Below are 21,550 nucleotides of genomic sequence, written 5' to 3' on the forward strand. Positions count from 1 at the left end.
CCGACCCACAGGTTCAAACATCAATAACTTGAACTACAACACAAGGGTCCAAATTACTTGTAGGGAGCTTCACTTTGCCCCTCTCTGCCGCTCGCAAGCCCCTCTCTGGCTGAAGCTAGTTGCGGCAACTGTGGCCGCCACCACATGTGCCATGCCAATCTCCTTTGTCAAATCTTTATCACCGTTATCTCTGCCCAGCTTGCCCTTGCCTTCGTCTTCTTGTGAGTTCCTCCGTTTGCCGTTGGCTTCGTATTCCCGATCCAAACAAAGCCTCTTGTCACTTTCATAACAATGGTTGTTGGACCTCGTAGGTGCCGAGGCAGCTAATTGAGCACTCGTATTGCCATCCTTGTCAAGCTTGCCTTTGCCTTTGTCCTCTAGCGAACTCATGCATTTGCTTTTGGCTTCACAATCTCGAGCCAAACAAATTGATGGCTTCCTTGAGAACTTTGCCCGTGCATAGGCCACTAACTGGGTGTTGTACAATCCACTTTTCATAGCCATTGGTTTATCATTGTTGTTGTTGATGCCGGAGCTACGAGGAAACAAGCCCTTGCTTATGCCTTTACAGCTCTTTCGGCCTTGCATTTCCATTTCTTTCAAAATGCCATTGCAAGTCCAAAACCGGTAAATCGGTTCTTCCCTTAGCATATCAAAATGCAAATGGAAACATTGCCTGCAACGTTTCAATAGCCATTTAATTGGCATGGAAAAAAAAACAAGCTCCAAAACTGTCCATTGCATGCTGCGTTTTGAAATGCAATTCTTCACCAATTAGCAAGTGTGACCTTCACAACATCGCAGCCTTTCGAGATGCCCTGAAAAACGCTGGCCAAAATCTCGTGCATTGCCTGGCAGCGTTTCAAAATGCTGCTTGGCAAACAGTGAACAAGAAGGCAATGAGAGGGCTGCCAAAGGAGATGTGTCACCACTGCATCTCGAGACGCTTACGAATCGGATCTGTAGAGCTGCATGTGTTTTGAAGACGTTGCTTACTTCTCCCCGTCCCTGTTGGCTGCGTTTCAAAACGCTAATAGACACGCCGATTGTCCAAATGTGCCGCCCTTCAATTGCTGATGGAGATCCCCCTTCCTGCCTGCGTTTCAAAATGCTAGGGCGATGGAAAAGCGTCGATCCTCTAGACAAAAACGCAGCTGCCCTTCTTTGCGAGGTTAATACTTCTTCAATCCTTTCCTCTTGGCGTGCAAATCCTCCAATGATCACCAAGCACAAAGCTCTGATACAATGTCAAAGTCGATAATGCGGAAGCGTAGAGGAGAATACACGAGAGAGAGAGAGAGAGAGAGAGAGAGAGAGAGAGAGAGAGAGAGAGAGAGAGAGAGAGAGAAATGAAATGTTATATTAACCTCTTCAAAAGGCCAAAGTGACCTTGGCAATACCCTTCATATTACTTCACATAAAATGAACATAGTTGAGCAGAGAAGTGGCAATTCTGGTCCAAATCAGTACAGCATCAACTCAAATCTGAGACGATTAGCAAAGAGATTGAAAAAAGAGGCAGAATAAGCCAGACTTATTCCTCAGTGCTCACTTATCAACCAACGCATGGCCCGGAGAATGAGAGCTAAGCCTTGACAAAATCCAAAGTAGTGGTTTCCCAATGTATGAGTTACAAAGGGAAAACGGTAATGGGCAGAATATTCTCATAAGACAATTCTAGGAGGGAAGCGCATTCTTGAGAGAGGGCTGTCTGGACAAGAATTGGAAACCAAACCTAGATACCAGTTGAGAACCAAAACTAAGTTCGAACAGAGACCACAGGCCGTAGTTCTGGAAACTCAGAAACGAAATAAAGTTTCAAAGTTGCTGCTTCAGCTAAATTATCCAGTACCTTCAATAACCACAGAACAATACAAATGCTAATACAAGAATGATAATCTACAATTTTAGCTTAAAGACTTTTAAATGATGTTTTGTGGAGCATGAGCTTTGTTAATCTATATTTGTACACAGCCAATGGTCACTTATGCACTCATTCATCAACATTCTACACAGTAATTAGGCAAAAGACCGAGCACCACACCCTTAAATGATGAACTAACGACTCCCAAGAAATGAAGTGGCCTTACATCATCAAGAGTCTTATTCCAAAATTGATGGAAAATGGACCGAGAAACAGAAAGTTTGTTAACAAGCGCCAAACCTACACAAGAAGAACAAGACCATTGATAAGAACTTTCTAACAGCTGTTTTGAGCACTCGTCATTGTGGAAAAAACAACCATTGACAAATTCCTCTGTAGGTGCAGAAAAACACACCTGGAACTTGTAAAGAACCTTCTCATAATCCATCAAAAGGAGATATACGTTGATTAGGCCCAGCTGATATCCCAGAGTGGTAAGAAAGCATGTAGTGCCATAAGCCTTGCTCACAGGGGGTAACGATTTGTAATAGCTGTAAAACACCCAATAAATGAAAGTTTAACTACTCAGCCCATTTCACCCAAATGTGCATGTTTTTCAGTCACAAACGATAATCACATCTGCTTATTCAAAAAAAAGCATGACTCAAAAAACACAAACATTTATGTACGAAGTGGTTCATATACAAAAAACTACCTTTGTGCTTGATAAACCTTTGCATAAGATTGACTATGCACATAGAGACAGAGAAATGAAATGGAATGAAATGTTATATTAAGCGTCTAAAAACGGCCAAAATGACCTATGAGACCAAACCGGTACAATCCTGATGAATTTGATACAATGTCAAGGTACAAATTAAAACGAACGGAAATAAGATAAAGTCTAAGAGGGACAATCAGTTTTCTCATTCCAAATCGGAGCTCTTGATTTCCTGGGTCGTTGGCTTCCTAGAAGAATCTCATCCAATAAGGAGTACATCACAATACAACACAAATGCTCACATATGCTCACATATGCATGTTACAAGACGCAACGAACAACGCCGCTAAGCACTCCCATGAGACAACGGTTTGCGGTATGAAGCTACTCAATGACTACCTCGTCACTTCCCTTGCAAATAACCTAAAAAGGTCCGGGCCATAAATTTAGAGAACTAGTACAACCAAACGCTCCCCAGATCGCAGCCTGCGTCGCTTGGAGGTTTAAGCATACAACCAAACACTCCCCATACATCCCGTCTGCGTCGTTCGGAGGTTTTCCAACATACAACGAAACGCTCCCCAAACATCCCGTCTAAGTCGTTCCGAGGTTTTCAAGCATACAACAAAATGCTCCCTAGACATCCCGTTTGCGTCGTTCCGAGGTTCAAACAATACCAAAACAACATTTCTCACTACTCCACCCGGGAGTAAATCACCAAGCATTGAAACCAGTATTTAAACCAGAGTCAAACAGTTCAAATCGGCACCAAGACAGGTTCAAAACAAATACCATCCATTTCAAACAAATTCCAAACAGGATCACTAAATAAGTTCTCAAACACATTCAAACTTGAAAAGCAATCTTGACATCAGTCGAGCTTGAAAAGTCGACTGACTTTCCATCCTGAAACTTGCACCAAAAATTAGGGTTAGTTTCCTTCCATAAGGTCGTAGCCGACTGCACCATGGTCCATATGCTCTTGGACAGACAGTGTTCCTGTGGCGGTGATGGTAGTCCCAAGACATAGCAATCATATCGGACCTCCAAGGGTACCAGATCGAGAAGAGGCACCTATTGAGAGATGTCGAGAAATTGCAAGCTATAATCTGCTAGGGTTTCCATGGCAAGCATTTTAAGATACCCCACTCTGCCAGAGTTGCAATCCGAAGGAAGATTTTTGAAGGCATGTAACTTTGGGCAAATTTTTTCTTGAAAGCTTGCCAAGTCCTTGGAGTGTACGGCTTGGTAGCTATAGAGATCCACCACTGCATGGCACTACCTTTGAGAAAAACAGCGGCTTGAAAAGAATCCTTGATCCTTCTTTGCAAGTGATCTTTATGGCTTATGTCACAAATGGGTGACGTGGCTAACCCCGGATACACACACACAACAAACTCTCTCTCTCTTCAATAACAAGTCTTGAGTTCAACTCTCCTCGTCGGCTAGATCTTCAAGGTCTCTTGGGATAGTTTCCTACGATGTTAAAACTCTCTGCTTCTTCTTCTTCTTCTCTCTTCCCCCCATTGGTCACTACGCCTCCGCATCGTTGACTGACATGGTATTAGAGCTTAGTGCTTCGTGACCTTAGGCGAGCAAGGCGTCCCGTGAAGAGAACCCGTGGAGAATGTTCCCTTGCCGACGGCGCCTTCCCCCTCCAGTCTCTACCGTTAGCGTTTTAAAACACTACCAATTGGTGTTCCCCTCGCTACCCCTTGCGTTCTAAAACGCTTGGCATTTCTGCACCCAGTGTTGTCTTCCATCGTCCCACCCCTTGGTGCCCACTGGTTCGCGTGGTGCAGCTAGCTTGGCGTTTTGAAACGCACTCGGCATTGCTTGGCGCGATGGTGATAGTCACCTAGCGACAGCGTTCTGGGACGTTACTTACTACTTGGGAAACCCCCCCCCCCCCCCCCTCCTTTCCTGCCAGCATTCTGAAACGCACCCGCCTACGCCCTCTACTCTCCCTTGACAGTGCCCTCCCCCCCCCCCCCCCCCCCCCCCCTCCCGGTGCTGTGTTTTACAACGTCCTAACTAGCTATGCTTTGGGTGTTGATAGCCCAAGCTAAGGGCATTGGAGAAGGTACTCTTGGCTTTGGGAGGAGTGTACGAGGTTTGTGAAGGGCATTGGAGGAGTTTGGAGAAGTGAAAGCAGCTCGCGAGGTGAACTTTTTCGGGACCTCCCTTGGGAAGACAACTTGCAAGAGTCTTGACGGTGTTTAGGAGCAGCATGGAAGGAGAGGAGTGAAAGAAAAGTGGATCAGCTTAGGGCGAAGCGGCTTGGGGATTGTGCGGCCACCCTTTGGAGTGCGAGAAGGACTTGCAAATTCCAGATCTTGCAACTTCAATATAGTCCCCCCCTTTGCTCGAGTGCAAGCAACATCAACCAAAACCAACTATCTGCTATGGAAAGCAGATCAACCATCCAGTTAGTAGTCTATACTAAACCACAGTTCTCAAGGAACCTGGAAAATTGTTTGGCTCGAGATTGTGAAGCCAAAAGCAAATGGGCGAGTTCGCTAGAGGACCGAGGCAAAGGCAAGCTTGACAAGGATGGTAGTACCAGTACTCAATTAGCTGCCGCGGTATCCACGAGGTTTGACCACAATTGTTATAAATGTGACACGACACTTTGTTTGGCTCGGGAGTTTGAAGCCAAATACAAAAGCAGGCGCTCATAGGAAGACAAAGACAAAGGCAAGCTGGACAAAGATTACGGTAATAAAGACTTGACCGAGGAGATCGGCATGGCACATGTGGTGGTGACCACAATGGCCATGACACCAGATTTCTAATCAGAGGGCAGATGTTGCCACTAGCTTCAGCCAGAGAGAGGCTTGTGAGTGGCAAAGAGTGCTCTGTATGGACCCTTTTGTTGGAGTTCAAGTTACCGGTGTTTGAACTCGTGGGTCGGAGTTCAAGGCACATGCATGTTAAAACACTCTCGATGATTGCACCAATCCATTGTTGTTGGTCGGATTATGGACAGTTCATTATCTGGAAAGTGATGTGTTCACAATTCACAAATGAGGATTCTTGGACGTAGTGTGGTCTACAATTTAATTTTCTATAAGGCAACCGATGCTCAAGATGGAATTCTTCTACGGTACAAAGTTGAGGATTAGCAAATCCGAGGTGTATCCAGTAGTCTACAGCTGCTAGGGTGTCCATGGTAGCTTCTTCATCGATTTGGTCTCACTATTTATATCCACTATGAGCTGCAGAGAGGGTGTTAGAGAGTTTTGGCATCTCAAGAGAGCTGCCCAATGTGATCCAATTATTTAGTTTGGCTCTTAGGTAATTATCTTACTTATTTGTCAAAGTTTGGATAGGGCAATTTACTGAGGTTGCTATAATAAGCAAAGCCTGAGCCACGATTGTATTATATCAATTCTTCATTGCCAAGGTTCATTGGTTTAGGAGACTCTCTCTCTCTCTCTCTCTCTCTCTCTCTCTCTCTCTCTCGTGCTCTCCCCTTGGTCTCTACACTTCTGCATCGTTGACTTTGAACCCCCCCCCCCCCCCCTCTTCGCTGTGCCTGCCCTCCATTTTGCCTCTCGGACCTCCTTCAGAGGGAGTTCTCACAACAACAAAAAGGCCGTGTCGACACTTCGCCCCCCCTCAGCAGTAGCAAACATAGATGGACGCTCCTACTCCGCCTCAGAGAGACTTTGACGAAGCCCCCTCGCTTGATCTTGCAGAGCCGACTATCCGACTTGCTCTTTCGTCGATAGAGTAAGCGAGCCTTGCAACAGATGTGGAGTGCCTTTAGGCCACCTCCGTCATCTACATGATTACAGGCACTAAACCGAGTAGAGGAGAGTTGTGCGTATAACCGGCCTGTACAACGTAGAGGGCGGTACTATTTCAATTACCTGTTAACTTTACACAGAGCACTGAGAAGGGAAGAGAACACAGTTGCGTCCAGCGACTAGAATGTCACTGCGCACACGAGACCGACACCCTGTAGGCCCCAAAGACTGGCGCCCCCTTCAGTATTTCTTTATTCAAAATGAAGGTAGACGATCCGACCACTTAGCACAAGCTTTCACAAAGCTGTCCAAACATGGTGAGGGCTAAAAACGCAGGTTTTCGACCTGATTTTGGCAACATAACGGCGCAAAAACCCCTGTAGGTCAAAAGCACCTGTCTAGGACGGATTCCCTCGCTATCTCGAAGCTTTCTGGTGGGGGATTAGCAATTAGCTAATCCGGTTCCTGTTCAGAAGGCTCTTGCCTTGGCAAACGCGCATAACCCCCAGAACTGTACATGTTCATCTGAATAGCCAAACTAGTGGGGCATTACCATATGTGCCAAAGGGGAGAGAGAGATGCACGAGAGCAAATCATCGCGCTACATGAGACAGAGGAGAAGACAAGCTTTCCATTAAAGCTGTAGACCTGCACCCACTACTCACACACACACTGTAGGTCACTTATTGAGCAAAAAACAACCCCCAGCCTCAAATGGGTGCCTCCTCTTATTGAGGTGTCCTGCAGGCTGCTCTCCTCCTGCCAAGTGTCCAGTTTGCCCCTTAGTTAATTCCCTAGTTCCCACTGACTTATAAAGTTGTAAGTGACTTTCCGAGTGGCCCAGACTTCATTTGGCACACAATACTCATTAGAATTCAGTGCTAATTGGCTCGACCAGTCCCAGACTGACCGACTCAGACTCCAGATGTGAGAAACCTATTCGGCCAGAGCCGTTTCATACTGGCCATGCAATGTCCACTTGCACCTTTTCAAGGGTTCCAGGGAAAACAAGTAGAAATAAAAATAAATAAAAATATATAGTACTTATTTACGAAAGGCAATAGGAAAAATACACCTCCTGGTGACAGCACGACTAGCTCCTCGGGTGTGACTACTATTAGATCGAGTTTGAGACTCCCGGGATGGCTTCCAAGGTCATTTCGATGAGCCCGTTGGCCATTACTGCAATCAAGATTCATTTTAACAGCGACGCCATGGTTTCAACCCAGCTACTGATATTCTTGTCGAGGAAGTAGACTTGCCCATTTTGGTTTGCTTCCTTGGCTTGAGGATAGTGTACCTGTCACGTGCATATCTGACCCTATGTGCATGTGGACAAGCTATCTCACGTCTAGGGTTCAGGTCAGCCTCAAAAGTGTTTTGGCACCTTTGTGAGCCCGTGAGCGGGCCGTGCATGTCCAAGCAGTTAGATTAGTTGCATATCCTCTGATTGCACACCCAATACCACCCAACATATGAATTATCCAAACAGAAGGACCAAATCGCGACCAGTTTTGGGACATAACATTTTACAAAGAATTGGGCATTTTATTATTTTATTTTATAAATTTTCAGGTCGTGGGCTGTAGGAGTAACTGCTCGACCCAGCTTTCGGCAGCTATATAAGAAGACAAGGGGGACACCCATTTCTAGCAGAAGAAGCAATAGAAGAAGCTCAGGGACTTGCAGTATGACTTCTCAGCAAGACTGGCAAAAGACTCTCCTCCGTTTTCAGCCAACAGAAGCAGCCAGCCTTTTTGATTCCATTCATCACCGTTTTCTGTAGCAGAACCTCCCTAGCGTTTTCTCCAGCAGCAGATTAGCCTAGCAGCAGATTAGCCTGGCGTTTTCAGTTATAAATCACGCCTGGTATTTTTCAGATTCCTGACGCCAGATCAGCCAAGACCATTAGCGTTTTCAGTTTTCAGCACTAAGCCTCTGCAGATCCAGCCCCTAGCCTCGCAGATCCCACCTACCTGCAACAGATCCTCGCCGTAACGTCGAGTCAGCCAGCGTTTACAGTTTCAGCCCGCTGTTTTCAGCTTTCAGCATCTGCGTTTTCAACGCATCGTCGTCGAATCGTCATCATTGCCATCCTTGCCAACACAGTGTCAGTATTCAGCAGAAAGTCAACGTCTTCCAAATTTCAACATTTCAGCCCTAGCCTTTTTAGTTTTCAGTTTTTAGCCGTCCTCGTTGGCAAGTCCATTGCATTTGGACCATTGTACCAGATTTGTGCAATCTATAGCATAGACCTCTCTCGCCATAGAGAGGGGGGCTTTTGGAGGAGGGTTTGAGAACCGTCTGGTGTCGTATTCCTCTCTCTCTCTCTCTCTCTCTCTCTCTCTCTCTTTCTCTCAGTCTCAACACCTTCATTCACAGTAGCATTCACTTTGTTTGTGATCATTGCATTCTCTCTCTATAAGGAACGGCAGGCTCTCCCTCGCATAAGAAAAAGGAACCCTTGAGCATAGCTCGGAGCACTCATCTTGAGCAATATCAACATTCACTTCCGCTGCACCTTACATTGGTATCAGAGCTTTTGGCAGTGTTCTATATCACTCAAGGAAAGAACCACAATAAATTTTTTGCTTGTTGCAATCGCATGTAACCCAAGTCCACTTGGGCGTGTCGATTCCTAATCGTGTTTTTGAAAAGTGACAGGTAACCCAAGAAAGAAGGACTTGTCCAGCCTCCTCTTGTTCCTCTTTTCACTCATTGAGAGCGGACCGGGCACTTAGCGGCCGGCCAATCGACGTGAGGTGGGAAAAAGCAACTTTGGTGTGAGCGCAAGGCCGCCAAGGGGTACGCCTGCAGGGAAGAGTCGAGCTCGGGTAAGAGAAAAGCCTTCTCAAACACCGATTGCAAGCTAAAGATCTCGGGAACCTCAAGAACTCAAGAACCTCAAGAACCCAAGAACCTCAAGAACCTCAAGAACCCAAGTTCCTCGATAACTTAAGATCTCAGTGTATGGTCATCACCCAAAGCGGAATGAATACTTTGCGTGAAGGTGATGAGAGTGGAGTTGAAGACAAAGAAGTTTCCCCACCAAGAGGATTTTTTCCCAATCCTCCCCCATTCCCATCTATGCCACGGGTTGCACCAAAACCTATGGAGGCTTTGGTCAAGTCGATGATGGACATGATGCTACAACAAGAGGCGCAACGCATAGCGGCCGATGAAAGGCGAGCGGCTATGGAGTTAGATCATGAGACGTAGAGAGACCAACGCATGCAAGAGTTGGTCCTACAAGTACTCAACTCGAGGTCCGAGCCAGTCAAGGATGTGGACAGCTCATTAGATAGCACAAGTAGAGATGCGGACTCCAACAATCCAGTCACCGAGAAGTTGATGTCAGTAAGTATGACAGGAAGATGGATGCTAATGTTATTCATTCTTAGTTGCATCAATTTAATGCTTACTTTGCGACAACTAAGAAAACAAGGAATAGCAAGGTTTTGACGGCAACCAAGTATCTTGCCGGTGATGCCAATAATTGGTATCAAGCGTGGCAAGAGGCACAGTTGACCGCGCACCTGAGGAAGCCGAAGAAGACGCACCCCTTTCCTTCAATTGGACTGACTTCCAAGACAAGCTCAAGGCGCGGTTTATGCCACCTCAGTACCTAACGCGGTTGAAAGACGATTGGTGCAGTCTCAAGCAAAATGGTATGCCAGTTATGTCTTTCTCTAACCGTGTTTTGCAGCTCGGCACCCAATTACGCAAATCGGATGATGAGAGCAAAGAGGCATTCCTTTTCGGGCTGGACGAGTATATCAAGTTTGATGTCGAAGTACTCGACCCCGTGGATCTCAACACGGCGGTAGAGATTGCTCTCGCACAGGAGATGAAGCACAACAAAGGAAAGCCTAAGGAGAACAAGTCTTCTCACAGTACCTCTCAGTCTCCTCAGAACCCACAGAATGGTAAGAATGGTAACTCTTCTAGCCCATCTTCCTCTAATCCTTTGGAAAAGAACTCTCAAAATGAATCTACGGGTAAAGCTAAAACACCTGCTAAACCTAAGCTAACCCCAAATGAAAAAGCTGCACAAGGAATTATAGGAGGATACATAACGCCAGAAGAACAAGTCATTTATGCTAAGGAAGGTCAATGTTATCAATGTGATGTCAAGGGTCATATAAAGTAGGCTTGTCCTAAGACACCACCACCTAAAGAACCCAAAGCAATGATCGCTATCACAAGCACTTTAGTGAACCAATATGACTCTCCACATGTTTCTGACACATACATTGATGAGTCTCTCTTTAAATGTTATGGTCATGTGAAGGGTCAGCGTTCTGTCATATTGTTTGATTCAGGTAGCATGCATGATGTGATTGGTGACTCTCTTGTAGAGAGAGCCCGCCTGGAGGTTAGCAAGACAACTCCTCTCGAGGTGTCGAGCTTCGCTCCCGGTATCGACTCTCTCATTACGCAAGAGTGCCTTGATGTGTTATTCACTATTCCGCAAGCTTCCGTTCGGTAAAAAATTATCGTGTCTCCTCTCTCAGGATGTGATACAATTTTGGGCATTAGATGGTTTCGTGAGCATAACCCTCTCATTGATTGGGCAGACAATAAGTTCACTCTAAATGCAAAAAGTGACTCTCCCATTATCATTCGTCGTGAGGAGGGTCTACATTCTTTACCTCTCATTTCTCATGTGTAGGCGAAGCGTGAATTACGAAGAGGAGCACAAGCGGCATTCATCTATGCCTCTCCAGTTACCCAGAGCATTAAGGCTCCATACAGGTATTCAACTTTGTTTACCAAGTATGGGCACCTCTTTTTGCAGGATGATCTTCCACCCCGTCTTTCCCCCGAGCGGCCGGAGGACCATTGCATCGAATTCATAGAGGAGGCACAGCCAGTCAGTAAGGCTTCCTACTGTTTGAACAAGACTCAAAGAAGAAGAGTTAGAGCGGCAACTCACGGAGTTGGTGGCCAGTGGATTCATACGTCCTAATGTAAGTCCTTTTGCTGCTCTTATCTTATTTGTTCGCAAGAAGGATGGTTCGTCTCGTTTATGCGTTGATTACAGGGTTTTGAACAAGATGATTGTCCAGAATAAGTTTCTGATGCCTCACATTGAGTATATCCTTGATAGACTCAATGGGGCAAAGGTTTTCAGCAAGGTCAATCTCAAAAGTGAATACCATCAAGTAAGGGTATTCAAAGGCGACATCTACAAGACAGCCTTTCGCACTGGGCGAGGGCAATGGGAGTATGTGGTTATGCCTTGATTGACAGGTGTCATGGGTACATTTAACCGTCTCATGGTAGGCCGTTTTGGCGATATGATTGGCGTGTGTGTAATTATCTTTCTTGATGATATTCTCATTTTTTCTACATTGTGGGAACAACATGAAAAGGATGTAGAAAGGGTTTTAGCCCGTTTGGATGAGTGTCAGTTGTACAATTGCAGCTAAGAAATCTGAATTTTTTCTCACTGAAGTTACTTATCTGGGTTATATCATTTATATAGAAGGTGTCAAGCGTGATCCCGCGAAGGTAGAACAGGTTCATAATTGGAATTTGCCCAAAAATTGCACATGATGTGCGTTCTTTTCTTGGCTTATGTCAAGCATATAGTTTGCACATACAGAATTTTGCACGCATTGCCGCACCCAAAAGATATGTTTTGAAAGGTGTAAAAACTCGCCGACAGCACATAGTTCTGCCCGAGGCAGCCGTGTAGGCTTTCGCAGCTCTCAAGGTTGCGGTGACAAAAGCGTCGTGTCTTGTCCTTACCTCTTGGGACCACCCCTTTGAGGTATGGACGGATGCAAGCAATGTCACCATAGGTGCTGTGCTTCAACAGCATGGCCGTCCAGTTGCATTTCTCAGTCGGAAGTTAAATAGTACCGAAAAGAATTATTCAATTTATGACAAAGAACTGTCATTCACTCTCTCAAGCATTGGAAGCATTTTCTGTAAGGTAGAGAGTTCACAGTTCGCACAGATCATCAAGCCCTCGAGTGGCTCCAGTCTATGCCTAGTACACATTGGAGTCATCGCCAAGCACGGTGGTCACAAGTTTTTGAGCAATTTGGTGGTTTGATTGAGCATGTGCCTGGTAAAGCTAACCAGCTTCCACGTCTCTGAGAAGAGGATCTTATGGTACTACTCGATTTTGAGAAGGCATGTGATATAGTTAGCTGGGGTTTCCTTGAGGGCATCCTACACCGGCTGGTGTTTTCAAATGCATGGATTAGGGAATGTCAGCTCTCTTTAGGCGTGCGCACACTCAAGAGTTGTTGGCAAAGGGAAGAGGAAAACGATTCATGGTGACATGCTAGGTTCGACAGGGCTGCCCTCTTGCCCCCTTCCTATTTCTTTTTGATGCTTAGGCATGAGTAGATTCTTGACCTCACACGAGGTTGGTTTGCGTGGTCTGCAACTACCAATTTGGGGAGAGGAGCTTTTGGACGCTAAGTTTGTTTGCTGATGACTCAGGTATGTTTTTGCAGGGCCGGCAGGCCAGCTTGCACGCATGTGAGCATGCTCTTGAGGTGTTCTATTGTGATCAATTGGCGGATGACAGTGGCTTTCTGATATCACAAATTGCTGACGTGTCGAGCCACTGAAGAACGGAGCCAACCTTCAGATCCCGGTTGAGAAGCCTAAACCCTAGAAGCAACAGAAGAAGTTTCACCAACTTGCAAAGTTTGGCTAAGTGGCCTATTTTTAAAGAAGAGTTCCCACCAATTTATGGGACCCCGTCCGATGGGGCCCCAGGGGACCTAAAGGCATTAAAATGAACCAGAACCGCACGTTTTTTGTTTTGTTTCGGAGTCGGGTAGGGCACGCCCGGCCACTCCCCTCATACACCAAAAAAGTATACAAGAAGAACGACAAGGACTATGCACCCAGAAACCAAAGGCAAACACTTCTGTCACTAGAACCGCACGCGCACATACACACACACTCACAATCTCTTGCGTGACAAGTTGATGATAGATTTCTGTAATCACGCTATCTGTGCCGACGTGGCAACAAGTACGGAATTCCACGTTTTACGTTGGCTGTGCTGAAGTGGCACCTATACAGATTTCCGCAAAACGCACTTGCAGCTTTTGCATGCTAGTGCTTTTGGGGCCAAATGATTTTGTCATTTGAGTTTGCAGCTTTTCATGTAAACTGCTTTTCATAGGCCAAGGGCCTATAAATATGTGTTGAGAACTCAGTCTCTGGCACACTTCTCGGTGAAGGTATAGAGCATGAGTACCGGCATTGTACCGAGTTCAAGTAATATAAAGAAACACCGAAAGGGGAGCCAAGGTTTGGGGCCAGTACTCTCTGGGGTGAAATTCCGCCACTCCGTATCGCGTGTGCTCTCTCTCTCTCTCTCTCTCTCTCTCTCTTTCAATTCAATTGTTATTGAAGTGCTAAAAGTTTGTTCAGTCTGTTCTTTTCCATTGGCACATGGTGTCCGTTCTCGTGACAAGGTTGGTATTGCTCCCATGCTTGATTGGTCGCCTGGAGAGGGCTTTAGGTGGATTCCTCCAAGGACACCGGTATGCTACTTAGGCTGTCAGGTTGGTTTGGATCTGTCTCTAGAGAAGCAGATTACTCCCCTCCTCGTCTCCATCCAAAGGAAACTGCTCCATTGGAGCTCAACACGGCTTTCTCTTGCTGACAGAGTTGTGGTGGCCAACCAGGTGCTGCTAGCTACTATGTGGTACTCGAGCTCTTGTATCAACTAGCTGGAGAGGTTGATCAAGAACTTCTTGTGGTCAAGGCGAGACACGTAGTCGGCTCGAGCCAAGGTCTCTTGGCAAGACATCACTTTACCTTGCTCTTAGGGAGGGTTGGGCATCGACCTAGAACAGCATAGTAGAGTTCTCCTTGGGAAGCTTGTGGTCAAAGAACTTCAAGGGGAGGAGCCCTGGAAGGAGCTATTGCTCCAGGGTCAGGGCCAGGGTCCCACAGAAGGGAGGCCCATGGAGCCCTTCCACCTGTTGGATTTTCACACAGATGTGCACAGTAGGCTTGAGCAAGAGATGGGAGGATCGCTTCGCCATGAGCTTGCTTCGATCTTGGGAGCACCTGCGAGGTGGCCTTAAGCAGCACCAACCCACTTGCATTGAGGAGCGTTTAAGGCAGCCACCTGTCTTGAACCCTATGGTCAGCACGCAACGAGGCCACATGGTTGATATCAGCACGGAGCGAGGCCACATGGTTGATATCAAACCTCATGTCTCTCGGGGTCCCATGGCAAAGGGTCCAGCCCCCCCCTTTGGGGTCTAGCTGCAGTTTACAATACTTTCATAGGAGGTTTAGTGCAGAGCATGTGTCAAGATATTGTAGAGGCTATGCCTGCAGAGTGGTACACCCCTATGAAGCCGACAACTCCCTGTTGGATGAGGGCTTCCACATGACTGGAGGTCCTCATCTTAGCTAACGCTTGAGCCTTGCTCAGACACGGGCTCTTGCATGTTCTTCGAGGTTCACAGGGAGGCCGCCTCCGCAGAGTCACTCCCGAGGCACCAAAGGTGGTTGAGTGTTGCTTTCAACGGATTAAATTGCGAGCATCAGTGGGAGGACTTGTGTCATAGACCCCAATCCGACAGATTTGAATTAGGACACTGGCGGCTCTCGGCTTGCGAAAGCCGTCTTTTGGTGCCAGTACCGTGGAAACCAGAGGAGTGGTTTTGGCGAGATTCCTTCTCCAACCGGTCACCCAAGGACCCCTTTCTTCCAGTACACAGCTCGGCTTGGTCGCCACATATAAACAACATGGAGGGAGGCTCGTCCTGCTGCAATGTCTCATTGGCAGGAGGAGGGTCACGTCCGAGTTCTTAGCTGGATTCTAGGGGGAGCACTTATGGGACAATAGAAAACCAAGGCATGTCACCATGTTCCAGTGGCTAGTTGCACATCGAGGTACCGCACTGAGAGTTGGTTGGTGCACAACAGCCTCTTGGCAACATGTGACCACCCACTTGAGACTCAGTGACACTGGTCTGTGGGACCGCCTCATGGCACAACACGTTTGGCTTCAGATTCTTCGGCTAATGCTTGCACTCGCCACAACCAGCCAATACACTTGGGGTGCTGCAGCTTGGTCCACACTCTCAAGCCCAACACTTTGTTTTGAGATGGCTTCTATCAGTAGGATGATTGTGATTCAAGAGGACCGGCCTACACTTCAGCTTGCCACAGGGCTAGTTCCTCAGGAGTGGAGTAGAGACAGAGAGTTGTGCTCGGAGCTTATCTGCACTAACACTGTGGCGAGCTCAACCCATCCCACCGACGGAGACTGTCCGTGACATTTGGCTGGAGCTGGTCCATACCCCCGATGGCCAGTTTGAGAGACTTCAAGGTAGCTATGACAAGAGCATGCGGGCGCACCGAGAGGTTTTCTTGCGGCTTTGGCGCCCAGGGCCCTTCTTCACCATGGTTCATGGCGCGCCTAGATGGCAGTATCGTCCACCAGTGTGGTTGTTTCCTCCTCCCATTTCCCAATTTAGCCATCATTGTACATGTCTCTTTATTGGCAGTCTCTGGACATGTTGATGTAACCCTCTCTAGCAGGGGTAGATTCAGCCTATTGGGCAGTTTTCTTAACTAATGGAAGGATCTTTGTCTTGCAAAAAAAAAAAAAAAAGACTAGATCCTAAGTTATACTGACTAAGATTGATGCTGATCTATAGCAATAGCTTGTCCACGTGGCTTAAGTACAATGTGCATGTGACATCTCCCCCTGTTAAAAGTGAGCAAATCCTGTGTGTCGCTGCCATTCTTTCTTCGTGCCACACTTCTCGTTGTCTACCTTGTCGTACCATCATGTCCATCATCCACTTGACCAAAGCCTCCATAGGATTTGGTGCAATCCGTGGCGTAGATGGGGAAGGGGGAGGGTCGGAAAAACCTCCTGATGGGGAAAATCCTTCTTCGCCTCTTCCATGCTCATCACCTCCATGTGAAGTATCCATTCCGCTTCGGGTGATGACCATACACTGAAGTCGTGGGTTCTTAAGTTCACAAGGAACTTGGGTTCGTGCGGTTCTTGGGTTCTTGGGTTCTCGAGTCTCGAGGTTCTTGAGGGTCTTGAGGTTCTTCTTTAGCTTGCAATCTGTGTTAGAGAAGGATCTTCTCTTTACCCTAGCTCTTCTCTTTTCCGCGGGTGCACCCCTTGGCGGCCTTACGCTCACACCAAGGTTGCTTTTTCCCACCTCACGTCGATTGGCCGGCCGCTAAGTGCATGGTCCGCTCTCAATGAGTGAAAGGAGAAACAAGGGGAGGTTGGACAAGCCCTTTTTTCTTGGGTTTCCTGTCACTCTTCAAAAACACGATCAAGGTTGCATCCGTACGTACGTACGGATTCTATCCGTACCATACATCCGTACAGTACGGTTTAGTACGTATGGATAGGTTCCGTACACGGTTTTTTTTTGTTTTTTGGGTGGGGCTGCTCTATTTCAACCAATTAGGCCTCTCTTTTTGAAAAACACCTTGCTGCAGCTGAGAGCGATTGGTTTTAGCAGAGATACAGGTACAGTGCAATGTGCTCCTCTCTTGCAGGTGCCAGCTTTGAGTGCAGTGTGCGGTTTGTAGGACTTACTACTTATTAGAGTCGGGACTTCAGACTTCGGTCTTGGATTATGATGATTCATTATGTATTTATATTGATTCTCTTAGTTTTATGTGACCATGACAGCAGACATCTGACACTATTTGGTTAGCTAAGCTCAGCTTTGTGTTTTCATTGTTCGGTTAGAGTCGTTGACTCTAGTTTTTGGCATTTGCAAGGGTCTATTGTTGATTTGCTGGTCTTTATTAAAAGTCTTGATGAATGCATATATAAATGTATGAAGTACTCTCAGTTTTAGGCTTTGTGATAAAAAGTACGAATTTTTACGTATCTAAAAACTCAATCCATTCTGTATTACGTACCTTATGACCAGAATTTGTACCAAACACTACGTACCTAACTACCTTGAACACGATTAGGAATAGACACGCCCAAGAGGACTTGGATTACGTGCGACCGCAACAAGCAAAATAGATTTTGTGGTTCTTTCCTTGAGTGATACAGAACACTGCCAAAGCTCTAATACCAATGTAAGGTGCAGCGGATGTGAATGTTGAACTTTGCTCAAGATGAGTGCTCCAAATTGTGCTCAAGGTTCCTTTTACTTACGGAAGGGAGAGACTTCCGTTCCTTTAATGAGAGAGTGCAAGTGATCACAAACAAAGTGGATAAACACTGTGAATGAAGGTGCTGACACAGAGAGATAGAGAGAGAAGAATACGACATCAGAATGTTGTCAAACCCTCCTCCGAAGGCCCCACTCTCTATGGCGAGAGCAGTCTACTATTGATTGCACAAATCTCTACAATGCTTGGACTTGCCGATGATGTAGACGACGATGAGGACGACGACGAGACAGGCTGAAATCTGAAAACGCAAATGGTTGAAATCTACAAATCTTTATCTGTTGAATTCTAACTCTATGTCGATGGCGACAATGCGACGACGACACGCTGAAAACGCAGATGCTGAAATCTGCGTTTCCCGGGGTGAAACTGCAAACTGTGGCTGATCTGACCGTGCAGCAAGGATTTGCTACGGGAAGGTGAGATTTCCAAGGTTTGGGGGTTCTACTACGGGGTCTTGATGCTGAAAACTGAAAACGCTGATGCTTCTGTGGTCCTGTCGCGACGAATCTGCAAAAACGCTAGGGTGCTTTGCAAAGTCAAAAACGCTAGGGCTGATGTGTGTCCTGCTGCAAAAACGCTTCTGATCTAGTGAGTCCTGCTGTCGCCAGGTTTGCCTGCAAATGCAAAATGCTGGGGCTGATCTGCAATGGAAGAAAAAACGTTGGCTGTCCTTGTTGATGGCTGAAAACGCTGAGTCTTCTTGCCCGAGGGGGGTCTTGCTTGAGAAGGTGCACTGTTGGATGTGAGGTCCCTGCTCCCTCTTCTGCCAGAAAGTGCTAGCACTAGGTTTCTTATGTACTTGCTTATCAAAATCGCCCTACCTAGTTCCCAACAAAAGTCACTTAAAAATAATAAGTGAAAATTGGCTAAAATAGGGAAAATAGGTCCATGCACTGTAAAAATGCTCCTGATGTTGGGTTAAAGACCCAAATGGCCCCCTTTAACGTGCATTTTAAAGGTTTCTAACCTTTGGCCAAGTTCACATTGAACTTGGTCACTAACTTATAAATTAGTCCTATACTTTTAATAAAGCGAACAATCGAGTTAATTTACTCACTTATCATTCCCCTCACCTCACGTGTAGCATGCTCTCTCTCTCTCTCTCTCTCTCTCTCTCTCTCTCTCTCTCTCTCTCTCTCTCTCTCTCTCTCTCTCTCTCTCTCTCGATCTGCTAGCGCCCCGCTTCCTGCTGGCCTTCGCCATCTCTCCCTGCACACACCCCGCACATTCTCGCGTGCTCTTTCACTTGCACACACCGCCGCGCGCTCATCAACTGGTATCAGAGCCCAATTAGGGTTTGCCCCCAAATCTGCAAACGCTGAATTTCAGCCAAGAAGGTCAACTTTCACGCGAGATTTTGCAATTTCGTCGCCAAAGGACTCGTCCCCGAACACTAGAGAGCTCCCGGCAACCCAAATTGACCCAAAACAGGCTGAAATTAGGTCAAAAACAGCAAATTACAGGTTATGACAACAACATACAGGTTTTGCAAATGATGTATTAAGGTGTGGGAATACTTTTGCTAAGTCCTCGCTACCCGAAAACACTGAAATTGCCGAAAAACAAGCCCTAAAATAGGTGTTTTAAACAAATTTCAGATTTACGTAGGTTTTTACAAGTGTTTTTATGGTGCGATTACATTTAGGAAAGTGCAAATTGATGCAATCTATGCACGTTTAACAAATTTTGCCCATGTATGACCATTTGTGGTTCAATTTCATGCAATTTTGATGCTACAAATTGGGGCTTTTGCTCTTACATGCTTCTAAAGGCTGTGTATTAGCCTTATGTATGTTCTGTGAAGCTAAAAACAACTAAATTTGTTGTTTTCGAGCACAAATTCACTCGCTGAAATTTCCTGCGCATAAATTTCAGAAATTGATTTTGTGCCCAAATCGACCTATTTTGCCCCAAATTGCTCCCGTGACCATTTGGAGCTATAGTGCATATCTCTGTGAGGCTATACTCCGATTTTTACGCATTTTGCCCAAAAATTCAGCATATTATCCCTCTTATTTCGTGCAACTATGGCCTCATCTTCTTCGGATGTGAAGAACCTCTTCGAGATTAGGAGGTTCGATGGAACAGGTTTTGATCTTTGGAAAGACAGGATTCAGGGAATCCTTTTTCTTAAGGATTCCGAAGGGACACTTGAACAGGTAAAGCCACAGAATATAACGGATGAAGCATGGGTTAGCATGAACCGGAAGGCCGTTACATACATTAAAATGGCCATGACCGATGAGACCGTCATTGATGTGAAAGGTCTCACGACTGCTTTTGATGTGTGGGAGAAGTTGGAGGGAATGTATGAAAATACAACGCATGTCAACCAGGTGCACTTGATGCGAAAACTTGTTGACATGCAACTGGATGAGTCCAAGAGCGCTACAGAGCACTGTCGTTGTTCGCAGGTACTTTGTCGCAGTTACAAGATTCAGGCTTGCCCCCTTTTGATGATAAGCTGAAAGCTATCTTCTTGCTTATGACCTTACCTAAGTCATGGGAAACTTTGGTGGTTTTGTTGTCCAATAACCCCAATTTGATCTTTGATGGTGTTAGGGGTTCTATCTTGAATGAAGAAATCAGGAGGAAAGCAAGTGGAGAGGGAGGCAGCTCTGCCAACATGGTTAGAGGCACGAAGAAAAGAAGAATGCTTATGCACAAAGGAGTAAGAGTAAGAGTAAAGAAAGGGGAAATGCAAGCAAAGGCAAGGGTGATGTGACTTGCTATCAATGTGGCAGGAAAGGTCACAAGAAACCCGTTTGCAGGTACTATAAAGCTGAGTTAGAAAGGAAAAAGAATGGCGGAGACAAAAAGAAAGAGAAGAAGGAAGTCAAGGCAAATGCACAGGACAGCTCAAAGGACAAAGAGAAGGCCAATGTGGCTTCTAGTGTCGTGATTGAGGAGCTGTCAGATGTTGAGGACATCTTGTGTGCCACTTTGTCAGATGATGATGCTTATGACTTTGATGCCTCTCTTAATGTTCATTCACAAGACATACAGATCACCAAGAGTGATCTTATTGATGCTTCGTTGACTGTCAAAGATGCATTGTCCCAGACTTGGTTTGTTGATTCCGGTGCTTCATTTCATGTAACTCCTATCAAGGAGTGTTTCTCTACTTTTGATGTAGGCAAGCGTGGCCATGTATACCTTGGAAACAATCATGCATGTTCCATTGAGGGTATTGGCACTGTTCATCTCTCCATAGATGGCACAAATGAGCTTGTCTTGCATGATGTTAGATATGTGCCGGGAATCAAGAAGAGTCTGCTTTCTGTTGGTCAGATGGATATGCATGGTTACAGCATCTTGTTTGAGAGAGGATCATGGAAAATGACCAAAGGCTCAAGGCTAATTGTAAAGGGCACAAAGAAAGGGACACTTTACTGCATGCATGGAAAGGCCGTGTTGGGCAAGTTTATTGCATTGGTTGAAATTAACTCTCACATGGAGTTGTGGCACAAGAGGCTTGGCCATATGAGCCAAAAGGGCCTTTCTATTATCTAAGGTTTGTACTTTGAACAAGCTTGATGCTAAAGGCACAAAGCTTGACTTTTGTAATGAATGTCAATATGGCAAGCAAGTAAAGCATTCTTATTACTCTGGTGTCTCTCGTAAATCTTGTGTGCTTGATCTTGTACATTCTGATGTATGTAGCATGCCTACTAAGTCTATGGGTGGTGCATGTTATTTTGTCTCCTTTGTTGATGATCATTCTAGGAAAATTTGGGTTTATTTGCTGAAGTCCAAGGATGAAGCCTTTGCTGCGTTTAAGATATTTCATGCATTTGTGACCACCCAAACAGGTAGAAAGCTAAAATGCTTGCATACAGACAATAGAGGGAAGTACACAAGTGTTGAATTTAACAAGTTTTGTGAAAATTTGGGCATTAAGAGAGAGCTTACTGTGCCATACAGCCCCTCTTTTGATGGTGTGGCTAAAAGATTCAATAGGACACTTTGTGAGAGGGTGAGATACATGTTGTCCACAGCTAATCTCTCTCATGGATTTTGGGGAGAAGCTTTGAAAACTGCAGT

At 45.9% G+C, this 21,550-nt stretch overlaps 1 protein-coding gene across 1 annotated transcript in view; it reads right to left on the reverse strand.

The window, feature by feature from the left end:
* DER1 (DERLIN-1) overlaps positions 1-21,550 on the reverse strand; it is a 31,548-nt gene that overhangs the window by 2,919 nt on the left and 7,079 nt on the right. Inside the window, exons 2-3 of the mRNA XM_086529179.1 lie at positions 2,280-2,415; positions 2,091-2,164 (exon numbers count right to left, since the gene is read on the reverse strand). Of these exons, the coding sequence (XP_086385305.1) occupies positions 2,091-2,164; positions 2,280-2,415 (210 nt within the window). The remainder of the gene's footprint in view (positions 1-2,090; positions 2,165-2,279; positions 2,416-21,550) is intronic.

Source organism: Adiantum capillus-veneris, chromosome 14 (genome assembly GCF_014529385.1).
Source record: "Adiantum capillus-veneris isolate H3 chromosome 14, ASM1452938v2, whole genome shotgun sequence".
Taxonomy (NCBI): Eukaryota; Viridiplantae; Streptophyta; class Polypodiopsida; order Polypodiales; family Pteridaceae; genus Adiantum; species Adiantum capillus-veneris.